General features: G+C 33.4%; 1 protein-coding gene across 1 annotated transcript; it reads right to left on the bottom strand.

Moving 5' to 3' along the window:
• Positions 1–1468: 1468 nt before the first annotated feature.
• Positions 1469–2443, bottom strand: LOC131036450 (F-box/kelch-repeat protein SKIP11-like). The gene has a single exon (XM_057968339.1). The coding sequence runs from the start codon at positions 2441–2443 to the stop codon at positions 1469–1471; it is 975 nt and encodes a 324-aa protein (XP_057824322.1).
• Positions 2444–17221: the final 14778 nt, after the last annotated feature.

Genomic DNA, 17221 nt, shown 5'->3' with positions numbered 1-17221 from the left:
TTTTGCCAAGTTTGAAGAAAAAAAAGCTGGGTTAGTTTCAAAAATTGTTGGACTTTGAAATCGAGAAAGCACAACTGTTTTAGTGGAGTAAATGGAAAATATATCTACATTTTCATCTTATATTGATAGAGTGCACATTATTTTTTTTCCTTATATTTTAAATTTTGTTTATACATGTTGGGAGGGTACATTGCCTTAAAAGTTGAACATGAATTGTAAAATGATCCAATAAAATAATTAATTCAATTTAAGATCTTTGAACAAATTTGTTTAGTACCATGCATATTTTCATTTCCCTAGTAATTATATATTTTATCTTACTAAACCAGTGCTTTTAGGCTAAAGATTTTAATACCAATATTTATTTGGGACTACAATATTGTTTGAGAGATTGTTATTTATTACCAATATTTATTTGGGACTACAATATTGTAGGGTCAAGATTTTAATACCAATATTTATTTGGGACTACAATATTGTTTGAGAGATTGTTATTTATTACCAAACATAAACATTCATTTCTAATATTAAATTAAAGCTGAAAAGAAAATTTTACAGAGTTTAGTGTGTAAAGATTCAAAATTAACCATTGCAGTAGTTACAAAATTGCTACCAAAATAGTTTCAGCAGAAACCTAAATTTGTTTAGTACCTTGCACATTTTCATTTTCCTAGTAACTATATATTTTTATCTTGCTAAACCAGTGCTTTTAGGCTAAAGATTTTAATACCAATATTAATTTGGGGAGTACAATATTGTTTGAGAGATTGTTATTTATTACCAAACATAAGCATTCATTTATAAAATCTTCCCTCTCATTTGTTTGTGTAATGTACACTATTATTTTTAATATTCAATTTTAAATGGTTTAATATAGATTTTTTTTTAATGTTAAATTAAAGCTGAAAAGAAAATTTTATACCATTAAGTTACAAAATTGCTACCAAAATAGTTACAACAGAAACCTAAAGACACACCCTATTTATTGTGAAATGTATGTTTTTATATGTAATTGTCTTTGCTTATCCTTTTCAACTGACAAAGTAGGTATAAGTATGCAAGATGATTTGTTTTTAATTTATATCATTTATAATAATGTATCATCAAATTTAAGTTTCAATCATGATGTTTGGGTTTTGTTATCCTTAAGTTTTATTCTTTATGAATTTATTATTCAGTTTCAAAAATTGACAAGATAGAATTGTTTAATAAAATTCAGCAAAAATTGATATCATGACACGTACAAAATGAATAATAGTAATAATGATTTTTGTTTTTTAAAAATAAAAATGAAATATAAATAAAATATTTTATTTTCTGAAATAAAAATATGATATTATTGCTGAAAATTTTTGATACATTGACAGAAGAAAACAAATTGTAAGATTTAAAGGAATAGATATCTCAAAGCTATTTTGAACAATCATATGTTTCAAATGATATTAGTAATGAAATGGGCAGGGATATATTAAATTTCTATTGTGACAATAGATTCGACATAGTTTTCCAGAAAAATGTTTGGCTCTTCGATAGAAATCCACCTCTCGGTTAATGCTGCTCCAGGTTTATACATATAAAAAATGGGACGCATAAAATTGCTATATCCCCGCAAGAAAATTTGATCATACCACACTGTGGCATGGAGAACTGTAAAGCCTTGAGGGAGCGGTTCCACTTCTCTCCATACACTTCCTTCCCAATCATATTCTTCTATTCCTTTGGTCGTAAATGCAATTAGTCGTCCAAATGCATATAGAAGAACGTAGTAATAGGAATAAGGCAAAGACATATTTGCTATTGTTGTCCATACTCTTGTGTTGGGATCAAATCTTTGAGTTCTATAACGATATAGGACATAAAACATTCCTTCAATAAAAAAACCTCTACAGTACCGACCAACATTTTCGTACATCTGAGGAAGAAGCTCCCACTTGTCTTCATCTACTTTATAAACTGCTGCGTCACGGAGCTTACGGCCAGCAATATTGTCATATCCTCCTGCAATGTAAATTGATCCATCGGGTGAAGCACACCATGCATACTTATTTCTATCACTCGGGGTTGGAATATCAGCACCTCGCTTCCATGTACTAGATAATAAATCATATATCCAAATCTTTGGACTTAAAGAAAAGTGCCCGTCTAGCACAACTATCTTATGATTCACATTTATAATCTTAGAAGAGTGTGAGATTTCATGTTCAGTTCGAAAAGGTTTACATGAATGATCAATAGGATCGTATATAGATACCTCACAACGCTGAAGAAAACATATATATTTATTGGCCAGCCCAAACTTAATTCTATCTTGATAAAATTTGAAGCATTCCATCATTTCTTTGGCAGGCTTCAACAACTGCTTAATCTTTGACTGAGATTCATACGATATTCTTAGTAGAATGTCTCGAAATATCTGTTCGGGGAGTTCCTGTAAAAAATCCATTATCAACTCTTTCTTCTTGAATAAGATATAAAGATCTAGACTCTTTCACGTCAAGTCGAGAGTGCTATAAAATTTAGAGAACTATTTGAGTTATTTAACTGTAGGGTTGCTTTATACTTGCAAATGTTTATGGAGATTCAATGGCCACACCGTTAGGGAATGCCCTTAGAGTACATCGTATATGAGAAAAAACATGTCATATAGAGTTACAAATTAATGTGTGTTACCGTTTTGGAATTCGATTGGAGCCATAATTGTGCATTATTTAAATTAAAAAAAATTAATGTTTATTTTGAAATTTTGGTAGAAGGATATATTGTTCAAAATAGTGGAAATGATAAGTCAATGTCTAGAGAAATTAAACTTTGTAAAATATTTATATATAATTTTATTTGAGATATATTTTTTTAAATTGAATTATCTTTTTGGGTCAGATTTGATGGGTTATGTATTTTCCTAAAACGTTTATATTAAACTTTTCAAAGATTGTATCTTATCAAAACAAGATTTTTGATAGAATATTAAATGTTGTATAAAATTATAGTAAAATATAAATTTAAGTTATGATGATATATATATATATTAATTAATTTATGTTTTAATATTTTAAAAATAATTTTGAATAGATAATTATCACAACAACAAAAAAAAATTTAGGTAATGTTAATTGAAATTAAGATGTGTCAAATTTCGTAAGTTCTTAATGCTTGGTATGTCTTGTGTTAGATATTTGGAATTGTGAAATGCCATGAAATAGTACCTTGAGGAGATATAGGAACCCGCGATGATAAATTTTATGATAGATCTTATGATGTCTTAGATGGTGAAGTCAAGGAAAGTTACACTAGAATATTACGAGACATGCCATAAGCATCTTTCTAGAATATTATGGAGTCTAAAATGGATGATTTCTTTCAAGAATGACATATAATTTATGATGATTTATGGAAAGTCTAAGAAATCTACGAGTATTTCTATAGTTGTTCTTGTTCCTAAATAATACATTAGTTGCTTTGTAGTATTATTTTCTTATCTAATTTTTTTCTGGTGTAAATAATTATTTAAGGTTTTACCTTATTTATGTTTATTTACAAGGTACATGCAAGTTAATGGGTCCTCATTTAGTGGAAGTGTCAATATTTGAATAAATTTTAATAGAAATAAGAACCCATTTTATAAAACATAGGTACCTATTTATGAATGAGCTTCCTAGCTTAAACATGTGCCCATTTTATATTGGTAACCATTATGATTTTCATAGGAAATAACTGCCTATTTACTAATAAGGTTGCAAACTTAAACACACACATTCCCAAAGATACGTATTATGATTGGAAATCTTTGAAATCTTGAAATGATAATCTATTATAAATGCATACCCATTTAGAATATGAACCCACTATTGATAGGTACATGTATGATAACACTATTATTTTAAGCTAATGGGAACTCATTTTTCCCTACGTTACAAGACAACAATCACTAATAGGGGAACTTTAAAATGGGTACCCACATTTGTAGATCTAACTAAACCCTCGTTTCTACCTCCTCCCTCAACAATAGTATTTTCTTCATATATATATATATATGAAATAATCGATTATAATCACAAATAAAAAATAAAAAATTGAAATGTTAATTAAATAAAATTGGTAACTTGCTAAAACAACTGTAATTTCAAGTTTTCAAGATTTAAAATCAGATTTCAAGGATTCCTATCAAATTTCAACTGTAGTTACATTCAGTACATTTGTAAAATCCTTTGATATAAGAAGTAGAGAATGTTTTATCGAATGAATGATAACAATTCTAAATAGAAGCAGTTACATTCAGTACATTTGTAAAATCCTTTGATATAAAAAGTAGAGAATGTTTTATCGAATGAATGATAACAATTCTAAATAGAAGCAAGCAAAAGATTGAAAAAATTTCTATATTTATTTCAATTTTTAATTAATTGATATTTTATTTCACAAGATCTAATCTTATGTTGATTTTTTTACCAATGTAAGGGCTTTTTTTAACACTATATTTAAAAAGGACATTATTTCCTAAATGTATTTGTAGGTGCTAATTTAATATTTCTGGATAGCTGGACTTAATATAAATAGTGAGTGTTGTTTCTGGAAAGGAGACATGTCAAAGTTTTTATCCTTGTCACTATTTTCTAGCATGGAGCGAGAAAATCTTTTGATTCCATGTGGATTGATATCATGCATACCATCATTCAACTCTGAAGGATATTGTATTGAGATGTTCACAAGATTCATTCTCATGTATTATTTAGTCTCTTCTATAGATTCAATGAAATGTAGTTTTATATTGAAAGATATTTGAGCCCTCTAGCAATGTGAACTATAATATTGCTTATTAGACCTCCCATAGAGAGGACATCTTATTAACTGGAATATCTAATTGGTTATGAATTAGTATGTTTTGTGAATGATTAAGTTTCTTTTATATGGTAAATGTATATAGAAACTTCTTTGGGGGGATGAAAACTAATCTAAGATGTCTTCTTTTGATCTTGGGTTATCTTTTTGACAAATTGTACGTTCAAAATGTGTACTAGTTGTATTTCAAGTGGTATTGTGAAGTGTTTGTGTTGATTCATACCCTCTTGTAGAGTGTTGTAAAGGTTCCTAAATGTCAAAAGGTGTTGTGTTTGAGTGTCCTTGCAACCTTTGTATTAGTTAAGATATTAGGATTATTCCTAATATTGCTACAAACCATCTAATATTCTACTTTCACATTGTGTTTGTGCTAGCACGTAGGGGACTCATTGTTGATTTCTTCTCCTAAGTCAATTTTTTATCATTTTCAGACTTGGGTAGCATCACAGACACTCAGGGATATTTCCTCTACATTTGTAGTGTCTTGTTTAATTATCACTAGCATATATTTGCATGATAGGACAATAGAACTATGATTAAACTACAATAGACTATCATAACTTCAATACTAAAGCTAGAGACCAGTATTAAACCTAGACACCAATGCTAAACTCGGATTGTACCATAGCTTTCTAGTGTCCATGGCCAAATTTGGAAGGCCAAGACAATTTTGACCTCACTTAGGTCAAGAACCCATGCCATTTTTTTATTTTGCTGCTAGCCACTATTGAATATTTTTAGGAACAATTTATGTACCTGGTGCCCCCTGGATATTTAATTTTTTATGCTTATGTTTTAAGCAAATATCTTAAAAAAAATTTAGATGAAATCATTAATAATAATTTCTACAATAAATTCAAGAGAAAATATTGGAGACATATAAAAAGGAGGGAAATAAATTTGTGGAGCCACATATCAATTTTTTTAATAAGCAACTACTAGTTATTTCTAGCCCCGCCCCTTTTCAAAGCTTATTTCTTATTTCTATGCAGCTTCTTCTCCACTACAATAGGGATAGATTCCAATTTATCCCTTTCCTATAAATGCAAATTTGCATGGGGACACACCAACTCCTTAAATTTAAGCAAATAATGCACTTACGTAGCGACATGGGGACATGGGGTTAAATTGGTTTTGGCTAAAAATTCTAGGACTATGGTACCTACCACCCTAGTCATCTTGGAGTATGACACTTTGCACCCTAGTCTAGCCTTTTCAGGATTATATTTGAACCTCTAATAGTCAAGAAAATGTAAACCAAGAGAGTGATACTGGATGCCATCCTTCTTCAAAATTTAAACATAAAATATTTAAACTGTGTATAAATACAACTCCCTCAGCCTCATTTCAACATATCCTAATTCCAAATCATCACTCTAATTGAGAAATTCAATCAGTAATATTCAAGGCACTTGAAGAGAGATATAAAGTCAAATATTCAATAATTCAAGTTCAATAATCATGATCAAGTTAGGTGTTTATTTATTAAAGAAGTTAGCCATCAATTCCTATCAAGCAACACCGAGCACTGTGAATGCCTAAGGAAGAGAATTTCATAGGAAAGGTATCATTTGTCAATTCAATATTTTCTTCAGGATTTTCCACCTCTACTCTACCTGGGATAAGGTTGCTAACATAATTTCATACCTATAGTAGAGGTTATAAACTACTATAGCATAATCTTGAGCTCACTAATGTTAGTTTTGGATAAAAAATCTAGTACTATGGTACCCACTACAGTAATCTCATTGGACTATCACACTTAGCACCTTAGTCTAGCCTTTTGGCCTAAATTTGAACCTCTAATAGTCAAGAAAATGTCGAGAAAGAAGGTGCTCCTCGATGTCAACCTTCTTCAAAATTTTAACACAAATGGTGTAATTTATGCATAAATATAACTCCCTCCCCCTCATTTCAATATCTCTTAATTTCAACAAATTAAGACATTTAATTAGGAATATTCAAGGCACTTGAGGAGAGATCTAAACTCAAGCATTCAATAATTCAAGTTTAGCAATCATGATCATGTTTATTTTTTTCTCTATTAATAAAGGTATGAATTAACTCCTATCAAGCAATATCAAGTATTGTGAATACTCTAGGGAAATAAGTTCATACAAAAAGTATCAATTATCATTTCAACATTTCCTTTAAGATTTTAAACCTCTTCTCTACTACGGGTAAGCTATCTCACATCATATCATAGTTATAGGGAAGGTAAATACTACTCGAGGTTTTACTTAATCAAGCCTCTATACAACATAACATTTTTCCCCTTTTTCTATGCAAGTTATAGATCCGACGTACTAAATTTGTATAATTTTAAAGAAATGGCTCAAAGTTATAGTTATAGATTTTGAACAAGAAATAACTCGTGGTTTTTGTAAATTATCACACATGTCTCACACTTTTGGCTTAATTTCAAAGAGTGTCATCTATAAAATATCTCGATCTAGAATTTGAAGCGTTAGTTGCAGGAAGCATCTCCACAAGTAGGGTACTTAAAACACCTTTTTGCCATTTTTAGGTGCAGATTTCAAATACATGTCCCTTTTGTGTCCCATTTCTAGATTTGTAATTATGTGTTTACTCTATGATATTTTTTTATTTGTTTATTATAAATCATGTCATTCTTTTATCGTTATCCTTAGTTCTTGGATTATCTCATATCCAATCATATCATATAAAAAAGGTGAACAATTAACCATGGTTATTAGCTCTCCTAAGGGACTGAATTTTGGCCTAATTGATTGTTTCCCAGTGAGATAGTGGTTGCAAATGATTCATAGTTATATTTTTAAGCTATTCAAACCTCATTTCTCATCATTTCAACCAGAAAACCTCAAACTCTTCCTATTAAGACAACTTATCCATAGGGTTATCAAAATGTAAAGAATATCAAAATTCTATCAATAAAATTGTTGGTGTAAATAATTATTCATCTTGGATATTATTACACCTTACTTAAGCTTACTTAGGAAATGCATTTCATAGTAGTTTGGGTATGAGACACTTGTGTTTGTGCCACATTGGGATAGTGTGTGTAGGAGAATTTCCACCTTTTATGGTGTTGATCTTATTGCTACACTCCACATTCAGTGGGTGATCCATCTGGTGTGGACTATTATACTATTTATCCTACCTACCCACACCAATTTCCTACCTACCCTTGTTTCTTATTGAGCCAGATGTCATGTTTGTGTGCTCACATATCCATATAGCCTTGCCTATATAAGAAGGCTCATATTCATTGTATGTAACGATTAATGGTCCAGTTGATTAGTATTTTCTTGATCGAATATAGTTTATTTCTATCATCTATTTTGTTCTCTCTTATTTGTGCTTTCCATTCCTCTTGATCTTGGCAAAATATCACATGGTATCAGAGCCATTAGAGTGCCATTGGTTTGCCACTTGAGAGAAATTTGGGGTTTGCATTTTGGATCTTTGTACTGCAAGTTTGTATTGGAGCTTGATGGGTCAAATGTGAGGTTACCATTCGATTGAAGAGGTCCAAGAAAGTTAGTTTTTCCTTTTGTTTCATCCAAATTGGACTTCGGAGGCCAAATCTAGAGGCATTTGAAGTTTGAAGCTGTGACGGAAATTTTTGAGAAATTATAATTTTCCAGAAAATTTTGAAATAGTGATATCTTACTCATCTGGACTCTTTTTTTCGAGCAAATTTTTTTATTTTGGGGAAGAATTTTGTGATCTGTACAGTGGTGCAAGAGTTTTCTATTTTTCGGATACATGGTGTTTGAAAAGCATGAAATCCCAATTTTTACAATTTCGGAGGCTTCATTTGGGCTCATATGGACTCCTTTTTAGGTGCCATTTTTTTTTTAAGTGCATATTTTTTCATCTACTTCCATAATCTGCCATCTATTTGCAGTGATTTTGAGTAAAAATTGTAATTCATTATTTGGCCATTCTTAGCATATTTGCTACTTGTATTTTGCATGGATCTCAGTTTAGAGCACTAACAGTATTTATTGAAGTCTCTTATATCTCATTTTGAGAAGTTTTAAATTGAAATCAAAAGTCCACTTTGCCTTGTTTTGCAAGTGGCCCATTGTATACGCACTAAGTATAAAGTGCCAAACCACCTTTTTGGGGGGGTTTCTTGATTGAGAATTTGGGGGGGGGTGTCTTGTGTGATTGTGCCTCTCTCTATCTTGTGTTTTTTCTTTTTGGTCCTATGGGTTCTCCTAAATTTTCACTTTTAACTCCTCATAATTATTCATCATGGAAGTCTAATGCATGGAGTAAACTAATGGAAAAAGGACTCATTCATTATGTAAATGAAACTATTACAACACCGCCTAATCCTAAGGATGATCCTAATTCTCAAATTCAATGTCTTACTAAGAATTCTATGGCACTTGGAACTCTTAGAAAGTATGTATCAGATGACCTCATTTATCACATTGATAAGTGTACAACAATTAAAGAGGCTTGGGATATTTTTTCAGAAATTGTATGGTCAAGTTGATGAGATTAAGGGCTACAAGATTGATAGTGAACTCACAACTTTGGATCCCAAGGATTTTGATACAATCCAAGATTATGTCACAAAAGCAACTAAATTAAGAGAAAAGCTAAAGGATTGTGGAATTAACAAAAAAGGATGCTCAATTGGTTTATAACTTGTTGGACAAGCTTCCTTCAGAGTATGCAGCCTTTGTATCTTTCACACACATAGTTTAGCTCAAGGTTCCTCATATACTTCTCCCTCATTTGATTCATTCATGGAGATTTTTATACTTGAGCAATCTAAGTTCACCACGATGGGGATTCTCAAATCTTCAAAGTCACAAGCTTTGGTGGCAAATAAAGGGAATCAAAGTAATCAAGGAAAAGGTAATAATCACAAGCAACCTAAGTCAAAACCATAACAAGATGGAGCACAATCTTCTGCTCCACAACAAGTTGATTCACCATTCTCACCTAAGAGGAAATATTTTAAGGACAATATTTTTTGTGGATATTGCAAGAAGTCAGGACATGATGAACATCATTGTTATAAGAAGGATATTGATGAGTTGAAGAATCTTCTTGAGAATAATAGAATCAACCTACCTTCTAGAATGTCTACATCGGCTTCTTCTTCCAAAGATAAAGGAATGGATCACTCTTTTGGGATAGATAAAGGAAAGGGACAAGCTCTTTGTGCTACTACAAGTCATGATTCAATAAGATGGCTTCTAGAGTCAGGGGCTTCTCATCATATGGCATCTTCGCATTCTATGTTTTCTACATTTGAGCCTTGCCACATGCCGCATATTTTGATGGGTAATCATACATAAATGGATGTTCTTGGGGAAGGATCTATTGCCATTGGGGATAACTCCTTCAATGATGTGTTGTGTGTACCCTACTTGACAAATAATCTTCTTTCCATCTATCAAATCACACATGGGCCAACTAGGAAAACTGTGGAGTTTACACCTGATTCAATTATCATTAGAGACTTGGAGAGTGGAGCTATCATTGTGACTGGGGTAGTTGATTATGCATCTCGGTTGTACTCTTTTTCAGATTTTGGTCCTATTGATGAGGTTGATTCTTCCTATATTGATGATTCAGATTTTGAGGAGAACTTTGGGCATTTGAACTTGGGGATTCTCACATGTGAACCCGTTCTTGAGCCTTGCATATCATCTCCTCCTATTGATATCACGCCACCTATTGCACCTGATGATGCAGCTAGTGCGACAGTTTTGCCTTCTTATGATTTAGTGCAGCAGGATATTTCATGTCTTCCAGCTTCAGTTGACTGGGATACCTACTTGATAGACATTGTGGGTTTGTTTGTGGACTCCTACATTGTATATTTGGGAGACACCATTGATGAAATTCATCTTTCTTTGATGAATATGATCCTTCTTTGATTGTTGTGAGCGATCATTCTAACCCTCTTGTACATTCTCTACATGATCAATCTTTAGAGGTTGACATGATTGTGGATACTTTTGTACAGCACTTGGAGGAGGTCTCTTTATTTTTTGAGGAGACAAATGAGTCTTTGCACATTGTTCTACATTATTCTCCACTAGATATTGAAGTGCCTTTTTCAGCAATGTGGCACAGTTTACCACCTTTGGAGGGGGTACCTTTCAGCATCAACATGGGGACACTTGAGCAGTTTTTCAGAGATTCCTTTCATCATAAGTATTTTTTCTTCATCTTCCCTTAATGGTTGGGGAGATTTTTTGGATCCGCCTTTGTTTTTGTTTCTTCCTAAGGGGAGGAATGTGGTTCGATGTTCATGGAGAATTTTCTTCATTCATCTTCGACCTTCTATCATTGGTGCAGATTCCACATTGAGGGGGGGCTTCCTAGTCTCTCTTCTTCTTCTCTCATATGGGGGGGAATTTTTCCCCACATGGGGTTTTGTCCTTCACATAATTCTATGACAGTTGTTTGCATCTAGTTTTCACCTCTCTTTTGGGGGAGGGTTTTTTCCCTTTGGGTTTTCTCTCTTTCCCTGCTTTGTGAGAGATTTTATTGCATTGGTTTGCATGAATTTTCATTTGTACATGGGTACCTAACATGGCCTAGTATCCGGCACCCATCTTGCATTGCTTAGTTGTATTGTAGACTTAAGTGCATTCCCCTAAGTTGCACTTATGGGGGGGTGTTGGTCTAAATAATTATTCATCTTGGCTATCATTACACCTTACTTAAGCTTACTTAGGAAATGCATTTCATAGTAGTTTGGGTATGAGACACTTGGGTGTTTGTGCCACATTAGGATAGTGTGTGTAGGAGAATTTCCACCTTTTATGGTATTGATCTTGTTGTCACACTCCACATTCAGTGGGTGATCCACCTTATGTGGACTATTATATTGTTTCTCTTACCTACCCACACCTATTTCCTACCTACCCTTGTTTCTTATTGAGCCACATGTCATGTTTTTGTGCTCACATATCCATATAGCCTTGCCTATATAAGCAGGCTCATATTCATTATATGTAACGATTGATGATCCAGTTGATCAGTATTTTATTGATAGAATAAAGTTTATTTATATCATCTATTTTTTTCTCTCTTATTTGTGCTTTCCATTGCCTCTTGATCTTGGCAAAATCTCACAAAAATAAAAAAGTGATTGCAAAAAATGAAGCAAAACTCAACTTAAATCAAAACCACATTCTAATGCAACTCTTGGGAATCCAAAATCCCATGCCAAGAGAGGGACAATATTGTATTCTAATATTGATAATTGCCTTTCCAATATTCCACCACTATCCTCCATTTTCCAATTAAAAGGTCCATAGTCTTACTTGTGATTGAACCACAAAAAAATTATGAAACTGCTAAGATGATATCCTCCAAAGCCCATTTTGTGATTCCTCCTTTAATATATTTAAAATATCCTTCATTAATTTTATATTAATTCTTATTTAAACAAATCATCACAAAGGACATTATTCCTGATGTACCCATACATCTTCATTTACTATTTTTTGATAACTAGACATACTGTAATTAGTGATTGTTATTTTTAGAAAGGGAAGAGGACAATTTTTTTTGTCTTGTCATTATTTCCTAGCATGAATGGAGTGGATGCTTTTATTCCGTGTGCTAGGTATCATAGATACCATCATTCAGGTTTGGAGGATAGTGGGTTGGGATGTTAAGAAGATTCTTTCTTGTGTATTATTTACTCTCCTCAATTGATTTAATGAAATGTAGGTTTATATTCAAAGAACCTTTAAGTCCTCTTTTAGTTTAAATTATAATTTTATTTATTATATATCTCTCATAGAGGGTATTTAATTGAATGGAATATGTAGTTTCTCATGTATTTATTTTTATGTCTTGGTATTTGAGCCAAGAATATTTTTTTCTAAATCGATCAAGATGCTTTTGTATAATAAATAAATTTAAGAACCTATTTTTGGGGTGAAAATAAATATAATATAATTTTTTGTCATCTTGGATGGTCTTGTCGATCCACTTTACATTCATCATGTGTACTAATGACATTTTAAATAGCAAAGTAAAAAAATTTGCTCAATTCAAACCCTCTTTTAGATTGATGTAGAGTGTCACAAATTCCAAAATGTATTGTATTTGCGTATCCTTTCATTCCTTCATTAATGTCAAGAGTTGGGAGTATTATTGTGGTTACTAAAAACCTTATGATATTCACCTTTCATATTTTATAGATGTCTATCACTTAGGAGATTCATTGTCAATTTCTTCTCCTAAGTCAATTTTTATCAATCTTCAAACTCTTGTACCATCATATACCTTTAGAGGTATTTCCTTTATATTTGCAGTATCTTGGTTATTGACCCCTGGCTAAAAAATTCTTATTTCTCATGACAACAATGCTTGAACAGAATGTTCATCATTACCTATGAGGACTCTAGTGCCAAACCTAGAGATTGACAATAAACCTAGACTCTTATACTGAATTGTGACACTAGCCTAGTATTCTAGTGTGGATCTCTACTAGTGTCCCATGTGTGCACTAGTGTCCCTAGATTGTCTAAAATTACAAAATCATCCCCTGAAAGTTGTTGTTAACCCTTTTCTTACGGTGACCTAGTGTATAAAAGTTTATCCACATAATCTCAAGAATATTGTTAGCCTATCACGATGCTAATGTATTTCCTACGTTAGGATTTACAACATCAACTTGCCTCTATAAATGGGACTTTTTATCCTTCTTTTTAGTGGAGAGTTGTGTCCTACTTCTTTCATGACATCTTTAGTAGACTGGACCTTATCTTGGTGGCTTGAATTGGCCCTATTTGGGTATATAGAGGTGACAAATTGTCTCAAAAATTGATAGTGTCAACATCTAGTCAATCTTCTTTAAAGATCATAAAATGCAGAAAAGAAGTGCTTAGTAAACAATATTGGTCTGTCGAAAAATGCACATTTTATGCCCTAGAATGGTCACCGGACGCGGCCAATGAAGAAATTATTACACTCTCATGCCTTAGATGGGTTTTAATTCGAGAAGTGCCTCCACTATTGTGGATATTCATACCCCAAATCATGGAACTGATAGGAAAAGCTATTCAGGTGGATAATTCATCCTCGCTTATTCCACATTTGGATGCTAGGGTATTGATATCAATTAACCCTAGTTGTGATTTCCCCAAAACAGTTAATATTAATCTCGAATCCGAAGTTGTTGTATGCCCTGTTGAAATCCTTGGTGGGGTGAATGTGTGCTTTCTCTACAGGAAAGAGGGGCATATTCGCAAGAATTGCCCTATTATTAATATAACTTAAGGGCTCGAATAGATCTCGCAGTCAATCCGATAACCCACCACATGTTCATACAATGTGCATCCCAAGCATGGAAAACCTCAATGGCATTAGTAAAAAATCAATAATATACTAAATGGAGAAAATTCTAAACCCCAGGAACTTGGAAAAAATTTCAACTCTGGTAGGTCTAGAGTTGCCCCCACCCCTCACTCTACGATCTCAAATGCTCTAAAACAGATAAATAAAAATTCGCATGATGAGTTTCAGATTGTGGGGAAAAATCCTAAGAAAAGAAAGAGGAAAAATGCTCAACAATTAGCATTGGGAAAAATTAGGGCAAATTATCCTAGTAATTCAATGTATGTGACTAATAAGATAAATTTGGATAGCAATTTAACATCGCCAATGGAGGATGATGGCCTTGAGGTCCCCCCAGAGATGAAATTCTCTAGCCTAGCTTCTAATGGTGATAACCCTGGAGTTTTAAACCCTAAGGATAGAGACAGTGTGAGTAGTGAGCTGAGTTTAGGAGGGAGGCGGTCTGGGGTGATGAATAAAACTTCTCACAGAAGTTTGGAAGACATGGATGTTTCATTTGAAATGGATCCATCAAAAGATCCTCCATACATCACTGAGGCAGAGCTTTCTTCCCAAACTGAACCCACTCCTGATGCAAACTCTGTCATTCCCCCTAAGATGTTTGTAGAGCTTGAGGATATCTGTGTGATTGAGGTCATTCTTGTTGATCCTAAGGCTGGTGAAGCTAATCCACTATCTAGCGATGTTGTTAATTTAGATCTTCCAAATAGGTTGAAGGCTTTGGAGACTTGTTCTGAGACCTCAGAGACCCCCAGTCAGGGGAACAATAGGAAGGCTTCTGAAATCAAAGAGGAGGACTAGGGAGAAGAGTACACATGAGAAGAAAGAGAATAGAAAATAGATAATGAAAACCCCAAGGCAATCTCTAGAAGAAGGGGTAGACCTCTGGGATCCAAAAACAGGGGAGAAGAAAGATCTCCCGAGATGCTTTAACAAGTTTAAAGCATCCAAAGAATAAAACAATACACTGAGTCAAGATGAAGTGCATCTCCTGGAACATTAGGGGTCTGAAATCTACAGACAAGAAACAAATCGTTAGAAGGTTTGTCAACCAACATAAGAACGCAGACTTATTATGCTTCAAGAACTCAAGGTTGTAAAGTTTACCCTGGAAGTCAACCTATAATTTATATGGAAAGACTCTATCAAGGTCTCCTCAAAGCATGACAAAGGTAGAGGAGGTGTTGGAATATTGATTAACCCCAAATGGAAAGAGCGCATGGTAAACCAAGGATGCTCACTGTGTAACAAAGTGGTCTGGGTGTCCCTAGAGGATAATGGAATTAGATTTGGAATTTGTTCTGTTTATGCCTCCAACGACTACAGAGAGAGAATTGCATTATGGGATTGGATCGCTACACTATCGAATATTCTCTAAATTGTAAGGGGTGACTTTAATATTGTTGAAACTCAGGAAGACAAAAGTGGAGGTATCCCTGTGGAATGGAAAGGGATGGAGAAAATTCACTGGTAAAGATTGAAAAGCCAAAAATAGTTGATTGACCCTCTGTTCTGCAAAAAGAAAGATAACTCCAAAATTTGGTACACATGGTGCAACTATCAGAGTGGGAAGCATAGGATCTTTTATAGGCTGGATAGGTTCTATGTTAATAAAGACCATTTCTCCTTTGACCTAGGCAATAATGGCAATCTCGTGCCAGTTTTTCCGACCACTCTTTCAAACCACCATCCTATCATCTCTCAGGTTAGGCTCAGAGACTACCCTGAGAGCCAAGGAGCTCCTAAGGATAAATTATTTCTGAACTCCAGCTTTCTTTTAGATTCAGATGTGTTGAGTGCGGTCAAGATTGTCAGGATGTTTAACAAAAGGAATAGATTATTGAACTCTTGTGTGGACAGATGGAAGCAGAATGTTGATAGTTGGTAGGTGCTGCTTCAAACCATAGGGTAGAAGAAAGTAAGGGATTATAGGTGGAAAGAGAAAACAGTATCTGAAAACATCCACTTGTGTGAGGCTAAGATCCAAGACAATCCCTGCAGTATTGAGATTACTCAAAAGGTAGCCTTGGCTAGGGTTAGCCTTAGAAAGCATCAACAGACTAAGACCAAAGAGACCATAATCAGGGCTCGGGTGCATTGGATGCAATTTGAGGATAAAGGATCCAAGTTTTTCTTCAATATGTTGAAGCAAAAACAGTGTAGAGAACAAATTGATACGATTTGGGTAGAAAACAAAAAAGTAAAGGACTTGGAAGATATCAAGGAGGCATTCTTCAAATTTTGTAAAGGTCTCCTCCTGTCTGAAGATTCTGCGAATTCCTGGGAGGCAAAAGAAAGGTGCAGAAGGATTATTCCTTCCTGTTAGGTCCGACAAGGAAAGCTAATGTACTGAGAGGGGAGGGGTGAATCAGTACTTCAAAAATTTTCTTCAAAAATAATTTTACTGATAAACACAAACTTAATATTGCTGATTTCATAATATATAGTGCTAAAACATAATCATAGAAATAACATCCATACACATTTCACTCCATAACACAAAGATTTTGGTTACGCAGAAACTCTTTGTTAGAGAGAAAAACTACGGCAGGGATGGCACCCACAACTTCACTACTGCAATAATCAAGATTTCTCGGTTAGAGCTACATGTTTAGCTATTTCGAATAGCTTACCCTGTTAGGAGCACAAATATCTTTAGATCTACCTTGCTAAAAGATTTTACAAACTCTTTTACAAAAATGTTGTACCTAGTTAAAGGCTTTACAATTTATAGACTTTGTTAGAGTCTTTTACCGTGTTAAAGGTTTCTAACTCAACTCAAAATAATTCAATCAAAATATTTACAAAATATCTGCAACTTTACATCTGAAATGTTATAGCAGACTCTATGTGCTCAATATGAAATTACCTTGCTCATAGCATACCTCAGTAATTGATAAATCATCTTGGTAACCACTTATGTATACTGTGTCCCTTAAACTGTTCTCTGAAAAAACCTTCTCGGTGACCTCTAAATATCTCTATTCAATCATCACTTATTATCTTCTCTTAAGATTTTTATTTTTAACTCATCATTTTCCCTCTTGTT

This window comes from Cryptomeria japonica, chromosome 7 (assembly GCF_030272615.1).
Source record: "Cryptomeria japonica chromosome 7, Sugi_1.0, whole genome shotgun sequence".
Taxonomy (NCBI): Eukaryota; Viridiplantae; Streptophyta; class Pinopsida; order Cupressales; family Cupressaceae; genus Cryptomeria; species Cryptomeria japonica.
This window is presented reverse-complemented; position numbering and strand designations above follow the sequence as displayed.